General features: G+C 42.5%; 1 protein-coding gene and 1 pseudogene across 2 annotated transcripts; both read left to right on the forward strand.

Moving 5' to 3' along the window:
* Positions 1-77: 77 nt before the first annotated feature.
* On the forward strand, positions 78-4,467 carry CDKN2AIP (CDKN2A interacting protein). Of its 2 annotated transcripts, none has more exons than XM_034647613.1 (3): positions 78-551; positions 993-1,123; positions 1,556-4,467. In XM_034647613.1, exons 1-3 carry the CDS (start codon positions 280-282, stop codon positions 2,902-2,904), a joined length of 1,752 nt encoding a protein of 583 aa, XP_034503504.1. In that variant the 5' UTR covers positions 78-279; the 3' UTR covers positions 2,905-4,467. The 2 variants fall into 2 exon arrangements, with proteins under 2 accessions (XP_034503504.1, XP_011235747.2); XM_011237445.3 differs by having other exon boundaries at positions 993-1,092; positions 1,556-1,594.
* Positions 4,468-13,551: 9,084 nt separating this feature from the next.
* LOC100467798 lies at positions 13,552-14,544 on the forward strand (annotated as a pseudogene).
* Positions 14,545-15,387: the final 843 nt, after the last annotated feature.

Below are 15,387 nucleotides of genomic sequence, written 5' to 3' on the forward strand. Positions count from 1 at the left end.
CTCCGGCGCCGCAAAGCGTCCTGGGAGAGTCGGCTCGCGCCGGAAGGACGCGCGGGCGCTCGGCGGCGGCGGGGGTATAAAAGGGAAGGAGCCGGCGGCGGGCGGAAGTGGGCGGTTCAGCTGCGGCGGGCGCTGTTGTTTGGCGTTTGGGCCTCCCGAGGGGCGTTCTCTGGAGGGCCGCCGGTGCAGGCCGCAGTGACAGGGCCGCTCGCACCCGCGCACCCCGCCTCTTTCCCGGTGCAGCGTCTGCTCGCGGCCTCCGCGACCTGCAGGCCCAACATGGCGCAGGAGGTGTCGGAGTACCTGAGCCAGAACCCGCGGGTGGCCGCCTGGGTGGAGGCGCTGCGCTGCGACGGCGAGACTGACAAACACTGGCGCCACCGCCGGGAGTTTCTGCTCCGCAACGCCGGGGACCTGGCCCCGACTGGCGGCGCTGCCGCCACTAGCACGGAGGAAGCTGCCGACGCCGAGAGCGGGACCCGCAATCGGCAGCTGCAGCAGCTCATCTCCTTCTCCATGGCCTGGGCGAACCACGTCTTCCTCGGGTGCCGGTGAGTGAGGAAGCGTCCCTGACCGGCCCTCCCGGTTTTGTCTTCCGCCCCCGGACCCGGGCCCGGAGCCTCCGCGGGGAGGGGGAAGTTGTGAAGCGCGGGAATCTGCGGGACTGGCTGCCCTCTAAGGGTGAGAAGGGCGTCTCTGCCAGAAGCCGACATGATGAACAGCCTAACCCGGTTGGGTGGGGGGCGGCTGGTGGGGTCGTTGGTTGACAACGCTCTCGCGGTGGACGCTGAATTTAAGGATTGGTGAGGAAGGACCCCGCCTCCCAGGCCCTGGAGCATTTGTTTCTGGGGTTCCAGGAAACAGAAAGTTCCTGGCGGTTGGTACACTTTCTTGATTACAGCCAGGAAATGCAGTTCCTGTGGCCTGTTTTTGCACATCCAGAGTAGTAGCTTAGAAAAAACACTTTTTAAAAGTGTCTTTTTCTTTTTCAGGTACCCACAAAAAGTTATGGATAAAATACTTAGTATGGCTGAAGGCATCAAAGTGACAGATGCTCCAATCCATACAACAAGAGACGAACTGGTTGCCAAGGTGAAGAAAAGAGGGATATCGAGTAGCAATGGTTAGCAGATCATAGATGTGAACATACATAGGAGTTTAGAACATAAGTTTGATATAATTAGGAATTATTGTTATTACTAATTTTTTAACAAGCTAGAATTTTTACAATGTTATTAATCAACTTGGAATGTTAAACCTAAATTATGTGTCTGTGTGTTTTAGGCCCTGGTTTTGATAGTTTCCTTTGACTGCTTTAGATTTTCAAGTGTCATATGTTGTGTGTGCTGTTGATTTTTTTAATATTAGAAATTAAATGATGTTATTCAACACTGTTTTAAGAAATTAATGAAGTTATTTCACACTTTTTAAAGAAACTACTAGTCCTGAAATATTTTTGCCTTGTGCCTTTATTTTAACAAGTATCTGTCTTGTAAATTTTCGGCTGATATGTATGAGCTAGACTTAGTCACGTATCTGTTTTCCTTCTTTTTAGAAGGGGTAGAAGAGCCAGCGAAAAAAAGAATCTTAGAAGGAAAAAACAATTCTGCAGTTGAGCAAGATCACGGAAAAATTTCTGCCAAAACAGAACGTGCGTCAGCTCCGCAGGAAAACAGCTCAGCATGTACGGGGGCATCTTCGAAATCAGAGAGTAGTGGGAACTCCACTCGAAGCTCTGGCACCTCGAGTCAGAATAGCTCTACAGGTGATGGAGATCGGTCCCTTTCCAGCCAAAGTCGCAGCAGCATTTCCTCTCAGGTAACAGCGGCAGGGTCTGGAAAAGCTCCTGAATCAGAAGCTCTAGAGAAACATGGTTCGGCATCGATTGTTTCTTCGTTGTTGAAATCCAGCGTGAATAGTCATGTGACCCAGTCTACTGATTCCAGACAACACAGTGGATCACCTAATAAGAGTGCTTTGGAAGGCTCTTCAGTCTCAGCTTCTCAAAGCCTCTCAGAGATTGAGGTGCCTTTGTTGGGCTCCTCCGGAAGCTCAGAAGGAGAGTTGCCACTGTTGTCTTCTAAACCTAGTTCAGAGACGGCTGCGGGTGGGTTAACTTCCAAAACTAGCTCAGAGGCGAGTGTTTCAGCATCTGTTTCTAAAAATAGTTCCTCACCAGGCACGTCCTTACTAACTCCCAGGAGCAGCACGTCGACAAGCACATCGATGCTGACTTCCCAGAGCACTTCGCAGGTGGCTGCGTCGCTGTTAGCTTCCAAGGGCAGCTCCCAAACCAGTGGATCTCTGGTTCCTAAGAGCACTTCCTTAGCAGGTGTGTCCCAGCTGGCTTCTAAGAGTAGTTCTCAGACTAGCACATCACAGTTGCCTTCTAAAAGTACATCACAGTCAAGTGAGAGTTCTGTCAAATTTTCTTGTTGCAAGTTAACCAATGAAGATGTGAAACAGAAGCAACCTTTTTTCAACAGACTGTATAAGACGGTGGCCTGGAAGTTGGTAGCTGTTGGCGGCTTTAGTCCCAACGTGAATCATGGCGAGCTCCTAAACGCAGCTGTTGAAGCTCTGAAGGCAACACTGGATGTGTTTTTTGTTCCACTAAAAGAACTAGCAGATCTGCCTCAAAATAAAAGCTCTCAAGAAAGTATTGTGTGTGAATTGAGATGCAAGTCTGTGTATTTGGGCACTGGCTGTGGAAAAAGCAAAGAAAATGCAAAAGCTGTTGCATCAAGAGAAGCACTGAAGTTATTTCTGAAGAAGAAGGTGGTGGTAAAGATATGTAAGAGGAAGTACAGAGGCAGCGAGATAGAAGATCTGGTGCTCCTTGATGAAGAGTCGAGGCCTGTAAACTTACCGCCAGCGTTAAAACATCCTCAAGAATTATTATAATAATATGTCCGAAATACCACTGCGTATGGTGTCTGGTATTTGAGGAGAAAAACTGGCTTACTTTTGTATAATATAAAACACAGGCTTTCACAAATTTTGTATTGCTTTTTTCCAGTTTTGCAGAAAATTTACATTCTAGTTCTCTTCACACAGTAGAAGTTGTAAATAATTTATGAATGACAGTACATATTAAAAAGGATGCACTAACAGCATACCAGTATGCTGTTTTATCTGCTGAAGAAAATACTGTCTTCTATTTTTAATGATTCATTAGGTACGATGTGTAGTTCTGTAGAATCTTAAAACTTTTGTACTACTTTCAACTTGGTGAAAATGTATTGTCTACCATGCTTTTTTTTTTTTCCCTAGCTGAATAAACCTCCACGTCAAAGAAAAGGGGACCATAGTATTTGAATGTCTGAAAGTCTGTGAAGCTTAAGGTTTTAAGAATGTTGCCCATAATGTTGAACATGTCTGTTAAGGGATAAAAGAAAAAATAGTTGCCTCAGACTATTTTTATGAGAAGGTGTAAGCATTTTTTAGATATAAAGCAGTAGAAAGTACTTAAGGTTATTTTATTCTGAAGTCGTTTAAAATTCACCGTGATTTTGACCGCTGCAGAATCTTTAAATGGGTTAATTTATGTTTGAGGTAAAATACAATTTACACTTTTTCTTAAAGACATAAATGTGGGTTTCTATATTAAGCATATTTTGTGACTACTATTAACAGATTGATTTGTTTAGATATTAAATGCTTTAAGCTATTTTACCTTTCCAAGAAGTCGTGTTTTTTTTTTTCCCCTGTAAGTCAGAACCAGTTCCTGGAAATGGGCTTCCCACTACTAGTCATAACTTACAATCAGGTCATTTTTCATAACTGATATACAACTTTGTATGGATAGCGGAGTTGCAGTTCGCAGATCTAGAGCCAGACAGGGTTTATTTACAAAGCTGGACGAGCGCTGGGGACACGGAGAGCCGTGTGCAGCTCAAATGAGCTTTTCAGTTGAATTACATTTGTTAGTAATGAAACGGAATCCTATGTCTATTAGGTGATTCTGACTGTTACTCTGTTGTATATTGTTTCATTTTTCTTCAAACTCTGGCCCAAAATGTTATCTTTATGGCTTCTGTCTAGCTGCTGCACATTGAGCAGTGTTGGCAATAATGTATAGAGAAAAATCAAGACGTGACCTTTGATATGCTGGTTGTATCACGGTAGGAGAATTGAATATAAGTAGCACAATTTTAAGTATGCAGAAGTTATTCCTATTTTACATTCTAGAAATAGACAAGGATACTTACATACTTAAAATGACTGGCTTTCATTTTACGAGATAATCTGCAATGATTCAGTTTTGAGGATGTTAAATTAGATACCAAAGTCCATATTCTGTAAATGGGTTGCCTTTATACGTTGTGAGAAGCAATAACATGAATGTTATGAAAACACTTCTAATTACTTTCCCCAGTCTTGGAATGTGTATTTTGTGGGACAGTGATTGCTGGAAGAGTGAGCCAAATACTACAAAGGATAAATAAATTTCTGTAATGTGTCTAATTAGGTGGTTTGGTAATTTCCTAAATTGGTGTGTTTCAAGTTAGTATAAAGTTTATTGAAACTATTTTAAATTATAGTAACCTTTTTATATGGTAGAATTGGAGGAAGTTGCTTAGTGTAAAAACATTGTTTAATTTACAAACATTTATTTGCTATAGCCTTATTAAAAATATAAAACACTCAGAAATTTAAAGAACCCCTGACACAGGAGAACTGCATATTTTACAATAGTTCGGAGAGTGTAATGCAGAAGGAGAAAAGCTTTGGGTAGGAATCTGTTATTCTTGAGATGGAATCTTGGTTCCCTTCGGGAATTTAACCTTTAGACTTCATCTGTAATATAGGACTAATGGCTGTCTCAAGAGCTCGGAGGATTAAAGGAGATAATAAATTGAAACTGTCCAGTACAGTGCAATATACCGTAGTTCATTAATTGCTTATGTATGCTCATTTCCTCACAACTCTATGAGTAACTTCTCATTTGGCCCGTTTTTCAGTTGGAACAAAGTAATTCGGTCAAAGAGTGAATTCACGCCCATATCTGATTGCAGAGCACAAGGTCTTACTTTGTTATCTTTCCCATTTCTCTAAATGCTAAAATTTCGGAAAATCCCCTGGGCTCTAGTTTTCTACCACTTTTATTAAGTGACAAAACATCTTTCCAAAGCCTCATTTCCTTGGAATGAGTCACATCAGGAACTCTTTCTTAATCCTCCTCCTTAGTGCTTGCCTGTGTTGAATACCCTCAACTAGGGAATTAGCCCTTATGGGTGCAGCTGAAGTTTTTTTATTTTTATTTCTTGAGACTGTTTATTAGAGGTAGAGCAAAAGCAGAAGCAGCAGGGAGCCAGATGTGGGGCTCGATGCCAGGAGCCTGACCTGAGCTGAATGTAGATGCTTAACCAACTGAGCCACCCAAGTGCTCCTGAAATTTGTTTTTAAAGAAATCCCTAAAGGGCTGCCTGGCTGGCTCAGTCGGTTAAGTGTCTGCGTTTGGCTCAGGTCATAATCCCGGGGCCCTGGCATCGGGCCCTGCGTCTGTGTCGGGCTTCCTGAGCAAGGAGCCTGCTTCTGGAGACTCCTTCTCCCTCTCCCTCTGACCCCATCCCCTGCTCGTGTTCTTGGTCACTTGCACTGAGTGATAGGAATAAATTATCAAGATGGAAAATACTGAATTTCATCCTTAAATCACTGAGGTGAGATGATGTTCTAAAAATTATTTTTCTTGATGGTGGTAAAATCAGGAATTTTTAATGGTAAAGTCAGTTGACTTTGAAGGGCAGTGTTGTCATGAATTTTTAACCCAAATTTTTGGGGCCTGCCACTGCTTCCATTGGCTAGGGTGATTGTCATAAGGATAAGTGTGATTCCAAGGCTTTTTATATATAATGTATACATATACACATGTACTTACATGTCTATATACATGTGTATATAAAATACCATAAAAAGCCTGCTCCAATTTCTATAGGAAAGGGCCATCATTCTTCTTACCGAGTGCAGGGTGGTGGTGGTTTTTTAATTTTTTAAATTTTTTTGGTACACATGTCTCCTTGCTGTTTAGATCCCTGAGTAATGGCAGTGAGAAGATAACTGAAGCCAGCATCAACTGGGAACCAGATCAGTCCTACAATTGTGTCGTTGTTGTAGTTCAAGGGGAGTTGGTAGGCTTTTTCCTCAGAACTTGGGCTAAAGTCCTACATTGACTCACATCACCGGCAAATCTCTGGGTATCCATTTCAGCCATGACTTTTAAAGCAAATATTTAATGTAGTTGATGAATAGAGATGCTCTTTGTAGCTTTTCATCATTTAAACAAAAACGGAAGTGCAGGCGTTGTCGGCATTCATTTTCCCACACTGCATAGGAAAGGTAGCGGTAGAAATTTCACGTCTCCCTGGCTTTCTTGAATGCACCTCAGTTGTTATCCAGCTGGAACCATTCGTTTTTACTTCGCTTTCTGTATTACCAGCTTTAATCTGTTTCACACACAAAAAAAGACTGAAGGAGGATTATTACCTGCAAATGATCATTAATTTTTAAAGATTTCTTTATCATGTCCTTTGCTGTTTATAGAGCAAAAAAAATGAGTAGTTAGTAGACAAAGTCCCATACTAAATTGACTACCTTGGAAAGGGGAAAAAATGTAATATTGAAAAGGAATGGTTACACGCAGGACATTCGTTTGAAAACTCGAGATTTTGTATGCCAGTACTTTGACAGGAAACAAATACCTTTTGTGATTTTGGAATTTTCACGAGTAGAATCCAAACCCACCTTCGAAGTCATTAGGAAGCAACCAAACTATCACAACAGTAAATACACTGACCTAGAAAACTTCTACAGAAACGGAATGTATGTAGCTTGAAAAGGAATGTAAAAACCTGCCAAAATGGTAAGAACCACCTGGTGTTTCCCTTACGACTCTTGTCGTGTAAATCAGTTTAGCAGGGCTTGGACGCTCTGTTAAAACCCAAGTTCTGAATGTGTAATCAGTGGTTTTCAAACTTTCCTTTCGCCGTATGTCCTCAAAGAAAAATGGGAGCCCTCTGTGTATAAAACAGGAGCAGAACTACTTTAGTTCAAAGAGGGTGACCACCAATGAATTCCTTCCTCAATTCCCGCCCCACCTCTCTGGACCCTGAGCTGAAGGGGCTTTAACAACCATGAGGCCCAGTGTAGATCGCTTCCTCCTGCAACAGTTTGAGAAAGTGACCGGTTTACCACACAATGGAGCTACTCTGATTTTAAGCAATCTACCATATAGACTTTGTATCCGTAGGGACTCGGGTGGGGCTTCAGGGACCATCACATAAATTAACATTTAAATAACACTGAAAATAGCTACCATTTCTTTCTTTCTTATTGTGAAATAAATTGTGGAAGGCCATAAAGTCCAATGATGATCAACTGAATGTCCATATAACATCCAGTTCACAAAACAAAACTATATCAGCCCTGCAAACACTCCCACGTGTAGCTACCATTTATTTGGTGCCTACAATATATTGTTGGTTTGCCTATGGTTTTTTCTTTTTGTTTTTGTTTTGTTTTTTAAGTAAGCTCTATGCTCAACGTGGGGCTTGAACTCACAATCCCAAGATCAAGAGCCACATGCTCTACTGACTGAGCGGGTCCAGGTGCCCCTACTAGGTCTTACTTAAGCCTCCCTGAACCTTATGAGGTGGGTGGGTATTGTTGATCCTATGTAACACATGAGAAAACTGATGACCATTTTGAATTGTTTCCCTCAAATCACAGAACTAGTGTATGTTGAAGCAGGGACTAAAATCCAGTGTTCGCACAGAACACTAAGCAATGATTTGATTCTGATTTGGGGCAGTAAATGTGAACACCAATGATACATGCTGTCCCCCAATCTTTGTTTCCTATGTTCCAGAAAATAGGAAGTGTAATTAGACTTTGAGGAAAATTTGAGTAATGTTATCTATTTAAACTATGAAGCTTCTAAAAAGGTGCACTTTAAAAGAAACTGCTCAAGTATGTGTCTGAAATAATCATTGGGAAATATTTTCTGGACATTCTAGCTGTGGAACCCAAAGGGACAATTGGCAGAGGCAATGGTAAAATCAATGATGTTATCAATGGTTGAAACAAATTATGAATCCTGTCTCATTACTCTTCACCATTTGTATATTATTAAGGATTTTTGGTGCACTAAAGCAAATATGGTTCCCATGAAATAAAAACTAATAGAGATCCAGGGAAGCATTTCCAGTTGATCTTACTGTGTGCCCTGATGGTGGACCATATTTCATGAGGGAGTTTTCAGATCCACTCAGTAACCTGCAGTTGGGAAACCAAGATGCGGTAAAGCATGTGCACCTTCTGTCCTTGTTTTTCATTTCAAAATATTCAATGCAATCGAGATAAGTATGATATAGGTAAGATAAGGATACTATTTTGAAAATATTTGTTCCTTTCCCCCCGTAATTCACATTCTCTAGCAGTCATTCTGCTATTACAGCAGAAGCCTCCTATAGGGAAGGAGAGAATCCTACGACTTCAGGGCAGTCCATAGCAGGGATAGCAAGGAAGTAAAAAGCCACTCATTCCAGCCTCAGTAGATTTTGAGGAGGGGAAGGGTGAAGAAGGGAAGCAGGCCTCTGAAACCCGTGGGTCCTGACCACTAGCCTCTAGCATGAACCTCAACCGGCAGCAACGGAGAGGCGGGAGTAATAGTTTCCATTTAGTGAGCCCGCCTTGTTTATCCCGACTATAATCAAAGAATGCATCACTCCTTAGCAGGGTCCAGGAGATCCAAAGAGGGTTTGAGTAAGATACTGAAGGCATCAGGTCCTTCAATCCAGAGCCACTGAGTTGTACAACACCAGGGGACATCATCCATACAATGGGTGTCATCTAATGCAATGAATGATGTCCCTTGGAGTTGTGGAACAAGGTGGCCCTTTTTGGAATCCTTGGAATTGCTATATAAGTAAACTTATTTTAAAAATCTTACTTTAGGAAGCTTGGGTGACTCAGTCGGTTAAGTGTCTGCCTTTGGCTCAGGTCATGATCTGGGGGTCCTGGGATGGAGCCCTGCCTCAGGAGTCCCTGCTCTGTGGGGAGTCTGCTTCTCCCTCTCCCTCTGCACCTCCCCCCCAACCCTCTGCTCGTGCTCTCTCTCTTTTTCAAATAAATCTTTAATAAAAAAAACCCCTACTTTAAGAAAGTAACTTGAAATCCATATTAGTGGTTCTATGAAGCATGGGTAGCATACACATTCTAACTAACTGTTCTTGGGAGCAGCACGTGTGCAAGTTACGCGCCCACGCTGGGGGCACTATTTATACATGCTTGGTCAGGAGTTACTTTGTCCAATACAGTCTTCTCTAGGAAGAATTATTTTAAGACAAGAGCCTAAAATCAAAACATATCAAGTGAAGCAATGCTACTCGGGTTATGTTAAGGATTTTTTTTTCTCTATTCACAAAGCTTGGGGGCAATTCAGGAATTAGGCAGATGAATTATGTCAGCTCAGGTATGGAATAACACTGAGAGTCTGTTCTGTGTTCCCTCCTACGGACAGGTAATCACCCTGAATTACCAGGTTTGCTTCTGCACATTCGATGTAAGCTCCCTCCATCCCCCTCTCGGTTTCCCTTTGATCTGTTTCTTTGCTCCATTAATTCTCTTTTGGTTGTTACCTTTGCTGAAGTGAGCTCACATAAATCAAAGGTTTGAAGGGTTTTACTTTCTAAAACCATGGACGATAGTACGTACTTCAGAAGTTGGACATCCCATACATTCCAGTGTGATGTTGGTTCCGGGAGAATAGTGAAAGAGGAAATGCTGACCCCTTTTGATCTCTGTCAGTAGAAAGCAGGAGGAGAAAGACTGGTACATAGAAAATAATATAAGATTAGCTCAACTTTGTTCCCATCTAATGGACCTATGAATTTTGTGTAGACTTTGGTGGCTTTTTAGAATTTAAAATTCTATCCCTTATTGTAAGGGAATGCATGTCATCATATACCAAAGCAAAGCTTTCCCACTGAGCCTTGACCTACAACAGACAAACTAAAATAACATTAACAGCATATTGTTTTCTTTTGCTGCTATGAAAACATTACCACAATTATGGGGGCTTAACCAATACAAATCTGTAGGTTAGAAGTCCAACGCTGGTCTCCAGGGGGCTCAAATCAAGTTGCTGGCAGTTCTGCGTTCCCTTCTGGGGGTCTGAGGAAGAATCTGTTTGCTTGCCTTTTCCAGCTTCCATGGTCTGCTTATAGTCCTTGCTCCTTACCCTTTTCCACCATCTACAAAGCTAGGAATGATGGGTTGAGTCCTCAAATGGCATGACCTTGACCCTGCTTCAGCTGTCCCATCTTTTTTTCTGTCCCAACAACTCCACTACTCTTTCACTTTTTTGGCCTCCCTTTCCCATGTATAGGGACCCATGTGATTACATTAGGTTCACAGAGATAATCTCCATATTTTAAAATCATCTGATGAGTTGATCATCTGATCAACTTTTTAAATTCCATTTGCAACCTTCATTCTCCTTTGCCATGCAATGTAACATATTCATAGATTCCAGGGATTAGGACATGGTTCCCTGGGGGTCCATTATTCTGCATACCATGTAGAGATTTGAATTCACCACCACCACCATTTATCTTAAGAATGTTGGCCTTCTAACTTCATAAATGACAAGTGTTGACTGCCTTGCTGCTGAGCAAGATGCAGAATGGAAAGTGATACAGCTTAAAAATGAATCCCACAGTGCAGCTCGATAAATTGATGTAATTAACATGGATATCCTTACTTTAAACAATGTCTGATCACAAGTAGCTTCTTTGTCATTTAATCCTCAAAGTCTAATAAGGGAGCCTCTTTCTACTCCAAGTTTCCTTAAATAAGAATGCCTTTCTCTTAAGGGTCCGATAATAGAAGTACAATTATAGCTACAATGGCACTTTGTTGACAGGTTTTCAAGACTTCTTTGGGGGCTAGTAGGATTGCATCTTTGCCATAATGAGGCTGGTGGGTGTGGCAAGAGCTATAAAGCTATAAAATAAGTGCTCTGTGCCTTGACTTCCTTTACTTACTGCCTCACTGATCTCACAAATGTCAAATGTCGACTTCTCATTGCTGAGCAAGATCCCTCTTATTTTTTTTTAGAGACTTACTTATGTATTTTAGAGAGGGAGTGAGAGAGAGAGAGTGGGGGGGGCAGAGGGAGAGGGAGACAAGCAGACTCCCAGCTAAGTGGGGAGCCCAATGTGGGGCTTGATCCCAGGCTCCTGGGATCATGACCTGAGCTGAAATCAAGAGTCATCTAGATGCTTTTTTTTTTTTAAAGATTTTATTTATTTATTCGACAGAGATAGAGACAGCCAGCGAGAGAGGGAACACAAGCAGGGGGAGTGGGAGAGGAAGAAGCAGGCTCATAGCAGAGGAGCCTGATGTGGGGCTTGATCCCGTAACGCCGGGATCACGCCCTGAGCCGAAGGCAGACGCTTAACCGCTGTGCCGCCCAGGTGCCCCAAGAGTCATCTAGATGCTTAACCAACGTAGCTACCCACGTGCCCCCTCTTAATTTTTTTTCCTAAGATTTTATTTTTAAGTAATCTCTACACCCAACGTGAGGCTCGAACTCACAACTCTGAGATAAAGAGTCTCAAGTTCCACCGACTCCAGCCGGGTGCCCCAGATACATCTTAAAACTATAGCTTTCAAGTATAGCTGAACAGATAGCCAAAGGGCATACATAATTATTAAAACACATGATTGGACATTCTTTGTAGCCATAATGGTTAAATACATGCTAGGCATTTGAAAAATCACACTGGCTGACTTCAAATACCTGACATTTCATAGCAAGAACCCTAAAGAGGCGAAAGGGACGTGTTCATGAGGAACATGGCAACAGATTGCTCCAGATAATATGTATGCTTCTGAAATCAGAGTTATGTGGTGGGTTTGTTTGTTTGGTTGTTTTATTTTGGCTTTTTTTACAGTGAATTTACAAAACACGAATTCTATGTGCTTCAACGAAAGGGTATCTTTATTTGGAAAGAATATCTGTATGCGTTTTTAGGCCATCTCTTTTGGAATTGCCTTTTGTTCCAGAAGCATATTCTTTGGAATTGCCTCAGTGATTGAGTGGTAGAAAATATTTGTATTTTGTGGATTGATTTGATTTTTCCTTTTTTTTGAGTTTAGGGTACAAAACACACTTATCCGATGGGGCCTCAAACTAACTCATCGGTTTTGATGACTCACAAGTCTCCACTAAGGGCTCATGTGTCATTTGTCAGCTGGCTTAACAAAAAGTTGTCCAATCTTACCATTTCTTGAGTGCCCATATCAGTTAGGGTTCTTTTGTTTCAAGCTACAGAAATTAACTCTAAAATGGCAAAACAAAAATTAGTGAAAGATCACTCATTGAAACAAAGGACAAGTTAAACCACCAAGAATGTAGGCAGCAGACACCTACAAGAGACTTATTTTAGACCTAAAGACACCTATTGATTGAAAGTGAAGGGGATGGAGGGATGCCTGGGTGGCTCATTTGGTTAAACATGTGCCTTCAGCTAGGGTCATGATCCCAGGGTCCGGGGATCCAGTCCTGCATCGGGCTCCTGGCTCAGCAGGGAGCCTGCTTCTCCCTCTGCCCGCTGCTCCCCCTGCTTGTGCTCTCTCTCTCACAGATAAATAAATAAAATCTTAAAAGGGGGGGAGGGGATGAAAACCTCTATCATGCAAATGGATGTCAAAAGAAAGCCAGAGTAGTAATACTTATTTCAGACAAAATAGACTTTAAAACAAAAACTAACAAGAGACAGAGAAGGACACTATATAATAATTAAGGGGACAATCCAACAAGAAGATATAATGATTGTAACTGTTTATGCACCCACTATGGAAGCACCAAATACATAAAACAGTAACAGACATAAAGGAACTAATCAACAGGGGACTTTAACACCCCACTTATATCAATGGACAGATCATCGTAACAGAACATCAACCAGNAAAAAAAAAATCAGCTACTTGAAGTGTATCAAACCAGCCACACCATGAATTATCCATAATGTTCTTTAATAGTATTGTGAAAACTGTGTCGTTACCTCGTAAGCAAGCCTGTTGGTTAGTAATGCTAGTCGANACTAATCAACAGGGGACTTTAACACCCCACTTATATCAATGGACAGATCATCGTAACAGAACATCAACCAGGGAACAAAGACGTTGAGTGACACACTGGAACAGAGGGATTTCATGTTTATTCAGAGCATTGCATCCTAAAAACATCAAAATACACGTTCTTTTCAAGTGCACATGGAACATTCTCCAGAACAGATCACATATGAGGCCACAAAACAAGTCTCAACAAATTCAAAAACATCGAAGCCATACCATATATCTTTTCAGACCAGGACCTATGAAACTAGTAGTCAGTTTCCAGAAAAAATCTGGAAAGACCACAAATACATGAAAGTTAAATAACATGTTACTACACAATGAATGGGTCAACCAGGAAATAAAAGGAAAAATAAATAGTCCCAGGACCTGCCAGCCGACTCACCTGCTGGACCCCCTTGCCCCCCTATGCTCTCCCTCCACCTCCGGCTGGCCCCCGTCATGGACCCCCAGCAGCGCGGCTCCAGCTCTCACCCTCAAAGGCCTTAGCCTGGCGGACAAGGAGAACATGCCACCCGCCCTCAGTGGGCCCACGTGCTGGCCANCTCCTTTTGGACAGCTAAAGAGGTGGATCTTTCCAAGGACATTCGGCGCTGGGAATCCCTGAAGCCTGAGGGCTATTTTATATGCCATGTTCTGGCTTTCTTTGCAGCAAGTGATGGCAGAGTAAATGAAAACTTGGTGGAGCGGTTTAGCCAAGTAGTTCAGATGACAGAAGCCCGCTGTTTCTATGGCTTCCAAATTGCCACGGAAATCATACATCTCAGAATGGATGAGATGTGCAGTCTCCTCACTGACAAATTAAAGATTCCAAAGAAAGGGAATTTCTCTTCAATGCCATTGAGACGATGCCTTGTGGGAAGAAGGAGGCAGATTGGGCCTTGCATTGGATTGGGGACAAAGAGACTACCTATGGGGAACGGGTTGTGGCCTTTGCTGCTGTGGAAGGAATCTCTTCTGGTTTTTCTGCGTCGTTATTCTGGCTCAAGAAATGCCTGGCCTCACATTTTCCAAGGTATTTATTAGCAGAGATGAAGGTTTACACTGTGACTTTGCCCGCCTGATGTTCAAACACCTGGTCCATGAACCCTCGGAGCTGAGAGTGAAGGAAATAATTATCAATGCTGTTAGGATAGAACGAGAGTTCCTCCCAGAGGCCTTGCCCGTGAATCTCGTTGGGATGAACTGCATCTTAATAAAGCAGTGTACTGAATTCGTGGCAGACCGACTTACGCGGGAGCGAGGTTTTAGCAAGAGTAGAAAATCCATCTGACTTTAAGGAGAGTATTTTCACTGCAAGGGAAGACTAACTTCTTTGAAAAGAGAGGAGGTGGGTCTCAGAGGATGACAGTGATGTCAAGTCCGACAGAGAATTCTTTTAGCTTGGATGCTGACTTCTAGGTGAATGAAGATGTGCTCTCATTTTGCTGATTTTTTTCCCTGTTTCTCATAAAAAAAAAATCAGCTACTTGAAGTGTATCAAACCAGCCACACCATGAATTATCCATAATGTTCTTTAATAGTATTGTGAAAACTGTGTCGTTACCTCGTAAGCAAGCCTGTTGGTTAGTAATGCTAGTCGACCCACCCAGAAAGAAGCAGAGACAGAAGCTACTCGGATTCTTAGGACAGGTGTTAGCCGTGTTTGGCTTTTTCAGGCAGGCTGGCTGTGCATGACTTCACCGTGGCAGTCAGGGCTCAAAGTGGGGGGCTCTGGCGTGAGTCTGATGCAGCAGGATTAATCAGTCAGTTACTCCGAGGCCCTTGGGATGGTCTGCCTCGGTGCTTCAAAGCAGATTGTAAAGTTTAGCTATTGATTTGTATATAGAGCTGGCACTTTATACACAAATAAACAGTTTGTACAGTTGAAATAAAGGCCCGATTTAACCTAATTTGGTTTCTAGCCCAAATGCAAAGCCTTCTGTTGACCACGAATGGGAGCCGGTTTGGAATTTACTAGGTGACCAAAGTCTGTCAAACCTGTGCAGATCAAACACGTTATTTCTATTCTTTATTTTCTAGAATGAATGGATGTGCTCTTTAATCAACTTTCAAGTCAGTCCTGCTGACTTTAGCAATACCTAGGTATTAGCCAGTTGGTGCCACAAAGAGGACAGGTTGTGTTTTGTATTTTGGAGGCCAGGTTGACTATCCTGGCATGAGAGTGAGGGGAAAGGAGATTCTGACTTAAATCACTGGAGCTTGAAGTGTGATGCAGGCTGTCTGCTGGTCACCTGGGGGCGT

This window comes from Ailuropoda melanoleuca, chromosome 18 (genome assembly GCF_002007445.2).
Source record: "Ailuropoda melanoleuca isolate Jingjing chromosome 18, ASM200744v2, whole genome shotgun sequence".
NCBI classification, from domain to species: domain Eukaryota; kingdom Metazoa; phylum Chordata; class Mammalia; order Carnivora; family Ursidae; genus Ailuropoda; species Ailuropoda melanoleuca.

Excerpts from the sequence above, each read along its gene's own strand:
- CDKN2AIP (XM_034647613.1), top strand. The coding sequence starts at position 280 with ATGGCGCAGGAGGTGTCGGAGTACCTGAGCCAGAACCCGCGGGTGGCC. Across the intron at positions 552-992 it reads CACGTCTTCCTCGGGTGCCG|GTACCCACAAAAAGTTATGG; the intron begins GTGAGTGAGGAA and ends TTTCTTTTTCAG. Across the intron at positions 1,124-1,555 it reads AGGGATATCGAGTAGCAATG|AAGGGGTAGAAGAGCCAGCG; the intron begins GTTAGCAGATCA and ends CCTTCTTTTTAG.